A 12,781-nucleotide genomic window follows, 5' to 3' on the forward strand; every position below is an offset into this window, starting at 1 on the left:
CATCCAGAAAGTGTAATCCATGCTCCTCATGTGACTTATACTTACCGATTTTCTTTCCAAAACCTCATATGTCCTGGCTGGCATGAAACTGTTAAACTACCTTGTGCAGGAAGGCTGGGTGTGGCTGCAGCTGAAACTTGTCCTTGTGGAACACCATATAGGGCAGCTCCAAGGTATGCATCCTAATGTCAGAGACCCTACAGGCTGATGTTATTGCCATGAGGAATGAGACCTTCCATGCAAGCGGAAGAAGGGAACAGGAAGGAAGCCAATGGCTCAAAAGGGGGGCCCTTGAGCCTTGATAGTGTGAGATTCAGGTCCTGAGGAGGGACAGAATCACGGACCTGAGGATAGGACCTCCAGACCTTTTAGAAACTGGACTGTCATGTTGTGAGCAAACACTGACCTGCCCTGGAACAGAAGGTGGAAGGCCGAAATAGGGGCCAAATGGACTTTGATCAAAGAAAGAGACAAGCCCTGTAGCCTGAGATGTAGAAGACTGGCCCAAACAGTCCAGGATCAACTGTAGTGAGGCCTAAGACCTTGGTCCAAGAGCCAACATGTGAACCTGTTTTCATTTGGCCAGGTAGGTCGCCCTGGTGGAGGGTTTCCTGCTACCCAATGGGATCTGTTGGACTCGGGCCAAGGACTCCTGCTTCTCTGCATTCAACCACGCAGCAGCCAAGCCGTCAGGTGCAGCATGGCCAGGTTTGGGTGCAGAAGTCTGCCGTGGTTCTGGGACACCAGGTCTAGCCAGAGTGGCAGCTGCAGCAGAGCGGCCACTGAGAGATCCAGCACCGTGATGAATCAGTACTGGAAAGTCCAAGCCAGAACTATGAGGATTAACCTCACCATGTCCTGCTTGATCTTCATGAGGACTCTGAATTAAAGGCACTGGTGGGAAGGCGTACATTAGGGCCCCCAACCACGGGAGCAAGGCGGCATCAGACAGGGAGCCTCTGTCAATCCCCCAAATCAAGCAGAACGTTTGGCACTTCCTGTTCTATCTGGACGTGAACAAGTCCACTCAGGAGTTCCCCACCTCCGGAAGATCATGCTGACCACCTCCGGGTGGAGTGACCACTTGTAGCGAGACGAGAAGGTCCTGCTGAGGCGATCTGCCAACACATTCCTGGTCCTGGGGAGATGCGCTGCCACGAGATGGATGGGATGCTTCACACAGAAGTCCCACAGCCAGAGAGGTTCTTGGCAAAGGGCAGACAACCAGGCTCCATCTCGCTTGTTGATATAAAACATTGTGGTGGTGTTGTCCATCAGAATCTGGACCACTTTGCCCCTCAGATGAGGCAGGAAAGCCTGGCTGGCCAAGCAAATTGCTCTGAGCTTTCAGATGTTTATGTGGAGGGAGCGATCATCTCATGACCAATGACCTTGTGTGCTGAGATTGCCCAGGTGGGCTCCCCACCCCAGGCGCAAGGCATCAGAAACCAGGGTCAGCGATGGTGACACAAATGGAACTCCCTCCAACACCAATCCAGGGTCCAACCACCATTCCAGGGATGACCGTATGTGGTCCGGCACCCTGACCAGGCGGTCTAGATTGTGCCTATTGGAGATGTAGACTGACACCAGCCATGGTTGCAGAGTCTGAGATGGAGCCGGGCATGACCACATAGAGTACAGGCTGCCATGTGGCCTAACAACCTTAGGCATGAGTAAGCAGTGGTGAGCAGACAGGACCTCATATGCAAGATCAGGTCTCTCATGGCTCAGAAATGGGCCTCTGGGAGGAAGCACCTTGCCCGTGTGGAGTCGAGGACCAACGCTGCTATGAACTCCGTTTGTTGCACCAGTATTAGGGTCAATTTCTTTTAGTTTATTAATGGGCCCAGATCGTGACATGTGGAACGTACCAGATCGAGGCTCCTTTGTACCTGATCCTGGAGTAGACCCCTTTCCCCCTCATTTCCCGAGGGATCTCCTCTACCACAAGGCTTGAAACCCAGGGACTGGGGCATGCCCCACGATGGGGCAAAGTCCCTGCTGAGACTCTAACTTACTAAACTAACTCTTATAACTTAACACCTAATTACTAACTACTGTAAACAACTATATATAAAAGAGACAGACAATAAGTGCTGGGGAAAACCATTATCCACTTGCTGAGGCAAGGGGAAGTCACTCTGACAAAACGTAGGGGCAGTAAGAAGGAACTGACTGGACGTAAGGCTGGTGACTCCTCATATACCAGCGCATGAGTGCGGCACTCCAGAGGGTGCCAAAGCCGGCCCTCCCAATACCGCTAAGGCAAAAAATTCTGATTGTGCATGTGGGCGTGCACGCACCTAGAATGGAATTGACATGAACAAGCACTCAAAGAAGCAGCATTAAGAATTTACACAAATCTAAGCATGCCTCTTCCTGTACCCGCTCTTCCCACAAACTGACAAGAGAGAACAACCCACTGTATCATTACAGTGTTTGTACCAAGCAACTTCAAACTGCACATGATGATCTGCTTTCTGGCCGGCCAGGGATATGCAGGAGACAAGCCCTGGAGGCAGATTTTGTTTTTAAAGGAGCTGTGACATGCAGAAACATGAGTGATGTGCACAAAAAGGAGAGAGAACCATGTGCCCCTCCCATTTCAAGGCTGTCAAGAGCCTGGGGGCATTTGGTAATGGGCCTTTCACTTCCAGGTCACTGATTCAATTCCAGCAAGGTCAATAAACGCACACTCTAGGGATATCTAACAAAGCTTAAATACATCAAGTTATGCCCAGAGCATGGGATTTTTCAAAAGCACTCAACGCTGACTTAATTGCTCCCAATGAAATCAACAAGCACCTTTGAAAATCCTTCCTTAACCGTGCACCTGGCATAATTCAACATGAGGGACCATCAATAGTAGCAGAAAGCCTCTGTCAGATGGCTTTTCAGTGGCCTGCCTTGGCAGTGTCACTGTAGCTCCCAGTGGCCAGATGTCCAAATAGAAACCACAGACCAGCATTAATCTTCACCCTCATTGGCAGCCTTAGCAAAACACAAGGGTTGGTCTCTTCATGTTAGGGCAGAGGTACAGGATAATGGAGAAAGTCTGATGTATGTGCTATACCCGTCTTTTATTTACTAGCTGTATTGTGGTGGTGCCTAGAGGTCTAGAGACCATTATGCTAAGTATTGTACAAACATAAGACAGTCCCTGCCCTAAAAAATTTATAATCCAAGTGTAAGACAAGAACCAACACACTGAATCATCATACAGGAGTACAAAGTAACATATGATTCTGATCACCATAATAAGCAGCTGTTACAGCAAACCAGCAGCCTAATCACTGACTTTTTTTGGTAACACTATGGCAGAGGTGAGTTTTATGGAAGGATCTGAAGGACAGAATGGAGGCTTTGCCCAAGACATGGAAGAAAGCACGAAGGTGCAGCCAAGACCTATGAAGGCTGACATCAACAGTAGAGCAAGGGTACAGGCTGACATCTCATTTATGAAATAATAGGCTTGGAATAAGCCATGGAGGGTCTTAGAAATGAGAACACCACATCACGCCTTCTTTCCATCACCCTTACTGACCTTCTAGCCCTCTTAGAACTAGAGTGGTCAATAGATTAAAAAAATTAATCGCTATTAAGTGCGCTATTAAGTAATAATAGAATACCATTTATTTAAATATTTTTGGATGTTTTCTACATTTTCAATTATATTGATTTCAGTTGCAACACAGATTACGAAGTGTACAGTGCTCACTTTATATTTATTTTTATTACAAATATTTGCACTGTAAAAGACAAAAGAAATAGTATTTTTCAATTCACCCTAATATAAATGCTGTAATGCAATCTCTTTATCATGAAAGTTGAACTTACAAATGTAGAATTATGTACAAAAAAGACTGCATTCAAAAACAAGACAATGTTCTCATGGCACTGTTGTAGCTGACATCGCAAGATGCGCTAAAGTTTCATATGCCCCTTGATGCTTCAACCACCATTCCAGAGGACATGCATCCAGCTGACGATGGGTTCTGCTCAATAATGATCCAAAGCAATGCGGACCGACACATGTTCATTTTCATATCTGAGTCAGATGCCGCCAGCAGAAGGTTGATTTTCTTTTCTGGTGGTTCAGGTTCTGTAGTTTCCGCATCAGACAATGTTGCTCTTCTAAGACTTCTGAAAGCATGCTCCACACTTCATCCCTCTCAGATTTTGGAAGGAATTTCAAATTCTTAAACCTTGGGTCAAGTGCTGTAGCTATCTTCAGAAATTGCACATTGGTATCGTCTTTGCATTTTGTCAAATTTGCAGTGAAAGTGTTGTTAAAACGAACAACATGTGCTGGGTCATCATTCGAGACAGCTATAACACTAAATATATCACAGAATGCGGGTAAAACAGCAGGAGACGATTCTCCCCCAAGGAGTTTAGTCAAAAAATTTAATTAACGCATTATTTTAACAAGCATCATCAGCATGGAAGCATGTCCTCAGCACGAAGAGACATATGAATCTTTAGCGCATCTGGTACAGATATCTTGCGACGCCAGCTACAACAGTGCCATGTGAATGCCTTCTCTCACTTTCAGGTGACATTGTAATTAAGAAGTGGGCAGCACTATCTCCCATAAATGTAAACAAACTTGTTTCTCTTAGCGATTGGCTGAACAAGAAGTAGGACTGTGTGGACTTGTAGGCTCTAAAATTTTACACTGCTTTGTTTTTGAGTGCAGTTATGTAACAAAAACACATTTTTAAGTTGCACTTTCATGATAAAGAGATTGCACTAGTGTACTTGTATGAGGTGAACTGAAAAATACTATTTCTTTTGTTTTATCATTTTTACAGTGCAAATATTTGTAACAAAAAATATAAAGTGAGCACTGTACACTTTGTATTCTGTGTTGTAACTGAAATAGATTTGAAAGTGTAAAAAACATTAAAAATGTTTAATAAATTTCAATTTATATTCTATTGTTTAACAGTGCAATTAACCGCGATTAATTTTTTTGAGTTAATTGAGTGAGTTAACTGCGATTAATTGACAGCCCTATTTAGAACTAATTCATAATTCCCAACTGGCTTTTCAAAAAAGACCTTCCATGCAGAGACCTGCTCCATCCTGATCTCTGTATCCCCCCTTTGCCAATCCACTTACACTGCTCCTCCAATCATGGCCTCATCTTTGCCTAGGCCCTGATTCTCCAGTTGCTAGTTGCTTATTTCTTCAAGCTGCCCCACCCCTCATCAGCTTGCCCCCTATTTTTTCAGAGACACTGCCTATTTAATTCTCTCTTTAGTTAAGCTTTACTGGTGTATCTTTATATAGTATCATTAATACACAGCACTACTTGTATTATGTGATGACTAATACATACAGGCAATTGTGCAGAGACCTAAAGTATGTGTTACTCAAATGTAAACCTTTGAATTCAAAACAGTAGGCAGAACCTACTCCACCACCAAAAACTTGGATGAACTCCATTCTGGTGCTTCTCTTATTTGTTAAACTGCAATAATTAACTCAGTGTGCTGACAGTTCTCTTCCTCCCTCTCTCTCTGGTGCAAAACGTCTAATCACTGAAACAGGGGTAGATTCCTAGTCAATGAAGATGTTGCCTAACGTCTGCAAAGAACTAATAGAGACTTGTTCATCTCCTTCCTACTTGCAGAGATGGACTGGTGATAAACACAAATAATGGCATGTGCTCTCTGAAGATAAGGGACATGTCATTTCTAGAGAAAGCTAGTCTTACAAGCCTTAGTCCACCCATTCCCACCCCCTGCAACATACGATTCCAGGGGAGCTTGAAGCACGTGCATTCCGAATGTTTAGGAATTTAAAAACCACACATACTAAATTACATCTTTTCACTCTGATTTGGACTTCCCTGTAAAAGTCAAGATGTAACTAGTTGAAACATTGACTGTGTCAAGAGGAAACCTTCAAGAAAGTGAGGAAATATTAAAATACAGCAGATATTTAAGTACTTATACACACCAGGCTGAAAGTGTCTATGTGTTCACATGCACACAGAGTGAGTGCACTTGAAAAGAAGCCCATTCCAGCTCTAGAAAAAAGTACCCATTTTAAATATAGGGAACATCTCAAACCTTAACCAGCACTAAGGGCTTGTCTATACAGTGCATGGCAATCTGGGATGTAAATCTACTTGGCACTAGCCTGCTATGCATTAACTGTTTGGGTGGACCCTGCTGACACATACTAAAATGCTACTCCGCTTTGAAATGGGAGTATATCAATGTGCATGACAGAACTTTCAGTGTGCATCAACAGGATCCATGTGGACAGTGTACAGCACACTAGCATGGAGTGGATTTACACCTCACCTTGCCATGCATTGACCGTCTGTAGAGACAACCCCCTAATTGATGAACTAAGGGTGCCACTGTATGCATAACAACATTTCAAGGAAATGAGGAAGCAGCTTTAGAAACACTCAAGGAGCAATTTTTAGCTGTTATAGACTTCTTTAAAATCAACATCAGGAAATTCTTTATTTCCTTCAAAAATGTTTTAGTTTATATGTGCTCGTTTAGTGCCATCTGGCTTTCATTCAAAGACACATAATACTGCTCCACCCTCCTGTCATTGCAACATAGTATCATGCTTCTAGGACAAATCCACCCTCAGTTTCTTTCTAAGGCCAGGAAAATTAATTCCAGCCAACCATTCCAGTTATGGGATTCTTGGAGGGCACCCCATAAACAACTGCTTCCCTAGCACGATTCCTATGTGCCCTGATTTTCAAAGATGCTAAGCACAATCGATTTCTGTGGGAGTTGGGTGTGCTCAGCAGGTCGAAACCAGATGAGAGTTCAGGCTCATTCCCATCTCTTCTCTTGTGCTTTCTCTTGTTTACCTGACATTTCCTCCAGCCTTCTGTATCCTCATTCGCTCCTCATATTGGGTAGGGTTGTGTTCTTTACTGAGACTTAAGGCTGTATGTTTCTGACTTTCCTTGTTGTAACGACACAAAATCGCCTGTGCTGACAAAAATCCCTTGTGAGTAAATAGTATTAAGCCTGTAATAAAGTCTCTACCAAAAAAAAGCAGAACAAAGGTTCTCAAGTTCAGTTCCCCCGGAAATAATAACTCACGGCAAGACCAAAAGATATTGTACTGAATATCCCTTCGGCAAGGAAGAGGATTGGTCTTACAAATCCCATAAATAACTTGCATTTCAAAAATAATTTTAAAATAAACTGAATACACCACTAACTAAAAGATATAATCAGGTATCTAGCACAACCTAGAGTCCACCAGGAGACAGCTAAAGAACACAACAGGTTTGCAGTAGGGCATAACATCACATTACAGCAGACCGCTAAATATTGACAAGTGCTTATATACAAATGCTAGAAGTCATATGTGCCCTTCTTAGTAGAAACTTGTCTGGAATTATGGTAATCAATGGGACACGGTAATACCAGGGCACAAAATATACAGGAATGACAGAACAGGCCATGCTGGTGGGGGAGTGGCACTATATGTGAAAGAAAGCATCGAGTCAAATATAGTACAAATCGTAAAATGAACCGAACTGTACTATAGAAAATCTTCATGAATAGAAGTTCCATGCTTGAATAACAAGAATATAGCAGTAGATACACATTACTGGCCACCTGACCAAGATGGTGATTGTGACTGTGAAATGCTCAGGGAGATTAGAGGCTATAAAAAATAACAGCGAAGAGTCATGTGGCACCTTATAGACTAACAGCATCCGACAAAGTGGGTATTCACCCACGAAAGCTCATGCTCCAATACGCCTGTTAGTCTATAAGGTGCCACAGGACTCTTTGCTGCTTTTACAGATCCAGACTAACATGGCTACCCCTCTGATATAAAAAATAGAAATCTCAGTAATAATGGGGGATTTCAACTATCCTATAATGACTGGGTACATGTCATCTCAGGATAGGACACAGAGATAAAGTATTTTGACACCATAAATGACTGCTTGCTGGAGCAGCTAGTCCTGGAAACCACAATGGGAGGACTAAATCAAGAATTGCATCTAAGTGGAGTACTGGATCTAGTCCAAGAGGTCAATATAGCTGAACTGTTTGATAATAGCAACCATAATATAATTAAATTTAACATCCCTGTGGGGGGCAGAAGGGGAGGAGAGACACCAATGAAGCCCCCCTATATTATCATTTAATTTCAGAAAGGGGAACTACAAAAAAAGGGGAAGCTAGTTAAACAGAAATTAAAAAGGTCAAGTCCCAAAAGTGAAATGCCTGCAAGCTGAATGGAAACTTTTTTAAAAACACCATAATAGATGCTCATATTAAATGCATACCCCAAATTAAAAAAATAGTAAGAGGAACAAAAAAGTACCACCATGACTAAACAAAGTAAAAGAAGTGGTTAAAGGAAAAAAAATGCATCCTTTAAAAATTAGAAGTTAAATCCTACTGAGGAAAACAGAAAGGACCATAAGCTCTGGCAAGTCAAGTGTAAAAGTATAATTAGACAGGCCAAAAAAGAATTTTAAGAGCAACTAGCCAGAGACTCAAAAACTAACAATTTTAAGTACATCAGAAACAGAAAGTCTGCCAAACAAACTATCAGTGGGGCCATTGGATGGTCGAGGTGCTAAATGAGTACTCATGGAAGATAAGGTCATTGCAGAAAAACAATTCTTGCAGCAGTCTTCACTGCAGAGGATATGAGGGAGATTCCCCATACCTAAACCATTCTTCTTAGATGTCTCACCTAAGCAACTGTCCCAGATCGGGGTATCATTAGAGGATGTTTTGGAACAAACTGATACATTAAAATAATCAACAGGACCAGATGGGCTTCACCCAAGAGTTCTGAAGGAACTCAGATATGAAATTGCAGAACTACTAACTGTGGTATGTAACCAGTTGCTTAAACCAGCTTCTGTACCAGGTGACTGGAGGATAAGGGGGAGGGATAGCTCAGTGGTTTGAGCATTGGCCTGCTAAACCCAGGGTTGTGAGTTCTATCCTTAGGGATCTGGGGCAAAAAATCAGTACTTGGTCCTGCTAGTGAAGGCAGGGGACTGGATTCAATGACCTGTCAAGGTCCCTTCCAGTTCTAGGAGATAGATATATCTTCAGTATTATTATATATAGCTAATGTAATGCCAGTTTTTTAAAAAAGGTTCAGAGACTATCCCAGCAATTACAGTCCAGTAAGCCTAACTTCAGTACCGGGCAAATTGGTTGAAACTATAATAAGGAATTGCCAGACACATAGAAGTGATTTGTTAGGGAAGTCAACATGGCTTTTGTAAATGAAGATCATGCCTCAATCTATTTGAATTCTTGCAGGGGGTCAACAAGCATGTGGACAAGGGTGATCCAGTGGATACAGTGTGCTTGGACTTTGGAAGGCCATTGACAAGGCCCCTCAAAAGCTTTTAAGCAAAGTAAGCTGTCATGGGATAAGAGGGAAGGTCCTCTCATGGATCAGTAACTGGTTAAAAGATGGGGGGAAGAGAGCGGGGAGAAAAGGGTAGGAATAAATGGCCAGTTTTCCGAATGGAGAGAGGTAAACAGTGGTGGTCCCCAGGGACAAATGATCTGAAAAAGGGAGGTGACAAAATTTACATACGATACAAAATTACTCAAGTCCAAAACAGACTGAAAAGAATTACAAAGGGATCTCACAAAACTGGGGGAGTGGGCAACAGATTGGCAGATGAAATTCAATGTTGATCAATGCAAAATGAAAACAATCCCAACTATATATCTAAAGTGATGGGGTCTAAACTAGCTGTTGCCACTCAAGAAAGATCTTGGACTCATTGTGGATAGTTTTCTGAAAACATCCGCTCAATGTGCAGCAGCAGTCAAAAAAGCAAACAAAATGTTGGGAAACATTCAGAAAGGGATAGATAATAAGACAGAAAATATCATATTTCCCCTGTATAAATCCGTGGTATGCTCAGACCTTGAATACTATATGCAGATCTGTTCGCCCCATCTCAAAAAGATATATTGGAATTGGAAAAGGTTCAGAAAAGGGCAACAAAAATGATTAGAGGTATGAGGAATGATTAAAAAGACTGGGACTTCTCAGCTTGGAAAAGAGACAACTAAGAGGGGATATATGATAGAGGTCTATAAAAAACTAGACTGGTTTGGAGAAAGTGAATAAGGAAGTGTTATTGACTCCTTCACATAACACAGGATCTAGGGGTCACCCAAAGAAATTAAGAGGCACCATGTTAAACAAACAGGGATAGCTCAGTGGTTTGAGCACTGGCCTGCTAAACCCAGGATTGTGAGTTCAAATCCTTGAGGGAGCCATTTAGGGAACTGGGGTAAAAACAAACAAAAAAACCTGTCTGGGGATTTGTCCTGCTTTGAGCAGGGGGTTGGACTAGATGACCTCCTGAGGTCCCTTCCAACTCTGATATCCTAAGAGGAAATACTTCTTCACACAATACAAAGTCAACCTGTAGAACTTGTTGCAGGGGATGTTGTGATGGCCAAAACTAGAACAGGGTTCAAAAAAGAACTAGTTAAATTCCTGGAGGATAAGTCCATCAATGGCTATTAGCCAGGATGGTCAGAGATGCAACCTCATGCTCTGAGTGGCCCCAGTCTCTGTTTGCCATGAAGCTGGGAAAGGATGACAAGGGATGAATCACTCCATGACGTTCTGTTCATTCCCTCTTAAGCACCTGGCATTGGTCACTGTTAGAAGACAGTATATTGATCTAGCTGGACCACTGGTCTGACCCAGTATGGCCATTTTTATGTTCTTGTAAGTTAGAACCTAGAGGGACACACAGCTACTCTAAGTTCCATCCTCTTCAAGAAGGAATCTTTGTAGGAATAGTTGGGGAGCTCCCAGCTACTTCTGCCCAGTCTCTTTTAGTGAAATAATGGTTGTGTGGGTGGGGAAATCAATTACTTTAGCATCTCCCAACAAGAATCCCTACAAAAAGAGTGGAAATCCATTCCTCCTGTAGGTACTGCGGATGTTATACAATTAAAATCTATGTAGTAGGTTTCTCAGAGCTACTTACCCGGCTGTCTCCAAGGTTGGCAATGTAAAGGATATTATCTACAGCCAGGACACAGGTTGCTGTGGAACCATCCTTCCAGGCAGGCTTCCTGAAGGCACCAGAAATAAGGTTACAATGGAAAAAGCTAGTTTTTGTTAGAGGTTCTATTTCTAAAAGGTTCAGAGAACCCTGCAAAGGACACCTCCATTGCAAGGCATTCAGAAGTCAGCTAGTCCAAAACCACCAAGCTTCTGTTTGGGAGTTCTCCCAATTTTGCTCACAGGTTTTTGTTAAATTAATTATATAAAACAGGTTTATAGACAAGATACATACGAAGATGAAGACAGATTAGCAACATAGAGCAGCAATTTCTAACTGTGGGGTGGCACTCCCAAGGTGGGGTTCTAAGGGATGGTTGCAGGTAAGAGCTACCTCTCTGCAGCTGCTGGAACCTGACCCTGGTTTTCTTCCCCTCCCATCCTATGCAGCACTTGACTCCAGGGAAACTCAATTAAGGGTATGACAGAACCAGTTTCACAGTAACTGCCTAGCTTTCAGTGCCTAAAAAATAATGAAAGTTCTCCCTAAGGGGCAACTTCCACAGAGTGCAAGGCAGATGGATGGTGAGGAACTATACAGTAACAGAGGAGAATGTGCAATCTACTCACTCTTCCCCTCTACCCTCATACCTGGTACCCATACTATTTCAACTCATCACCCACAGCACTCACCATCCTCCAGCTTCAGCAATCCCCACCCCCTGTTTAAGTTGTTTTCCTGGCATTTGGCTTGCTGAAGTTCAACTAGTGTCTGGACAGCACTGTGTAAAATCAGAAATGCTGCTTGGATTAAAGCTGCAGCACTGTTTTCCTTACTGTGGACCAGATATAACAGTATAACAATTGAGTGTTATTTTTTAAACTTATCAGCTCATAAATTCTCTTTCACTGAGTTTTCCTGATGCTGAAGAGCCTAATTAAATTTCTCCATAATTTCAAGTTTGCAAATCCAGCCTGTAGATTACAGAATATAATATATACAGGTTAGATGGAGTGGGTTTTTTTGTTTTGTTTTTTTAAATACACACATGGTTTTGGGAAAGATACCAAATAATTGTTTTAACTAATTCTGTTAGTACTTTTTTGTGCCTACACTGGTGACGTTTGTTTTGTTTAACTGGTTAGGGTTAGAGGGTTGAGCCAGAATTTGGTTTGTGATGTTGTACACAAGAAGTGAAATTTCTAAGATCCCTGCTGGATGTCTTGATATTCTCTCCAGCTGTGTTATAGATGAAAAGTTATGAAATGGAAAGGATATACAAAGTTGGTAGCCAAGATGGATTAACCCAGCATGTACTTTGCTTAAGTATAAAGCAATACATGGTGGCATCTCAAAGTGTTAGGTCCCCCCCTCCCCCACATGTGCGGATAGGCTGTGATTTTCCTTAAGGAAAATAAGTCTCCATTAGAACAAAGCTAAAAAGAAGTATAGTCAATTAGAAGGATGATTCAAATATTAGTCATTAACCATCAGACCCATTCATCCTTTAGAGGAGTGGTTCTCAACTCTTCTCTTTTTGAGGCCCACCCAACATGCTGTAAGAACTCCACGGCCCACTTGTGCCACAGTAACTGTTTTCCTGCATATAAAAGCCAAGGTCGGTGTTAAGGGTAACAAGGAGGGCAATTACTCACGACCCCACACCACAGGGGGCCCCGTGAAGCTAAGTTGCTCAGTCTTTGGCTTCAGCCCTGGGTGGCAAGGCCACAGGCTTCAGTCCTATGCGGTGGGGCTTCG

At 42.7% G+C, this 12,781-nt stretch overlaps 1 protein-coding gene across 5 annotated transcripts in view; it reads right to left on the reverse strand.

The window, feature by feature from the left end:
• Positions 1–12,781, reverse strand: part of ILKAP (ILK associated serine/threonine phosphatase) — a 56,223-nt gene that overhangs the window by 18,997 nt on the left and 24,445 nt on the right. For all 5 annotated transcript variants that reach the window (XM_050965570.1, XM_050965571.1, XM_050965569.1 and 2 more), the window contains 2 exons: positions 11,006–11,093; positions 6,854–6,975 (listed from right to left, as the gene is read on the reverse strand). In XM_050965570.1, coding sequence (XP_050821527.1) covers positions 6,854–6,975; positions 11,006–11,093 — 210 coding nt within the window. The remainder of the gene's footprint in view (positions 1–6,853; positions 6,976–11,005; positions 11,094–12,781) is intronic.

This window comes from Gopherus flavomarginatus, chromosome 8, assembly GCF_025201925.1.
Source record: "Gopherus flavomarginatus isolate rGopFla2 chromosome 8, rGopFla2.mat.asm, whole genome shotgun sequence".
NCBI lineage: Eukaryota > Metazoa > Chordata > Testudines > Testudinidae > Gopherus > Gopherus flavomarginatus.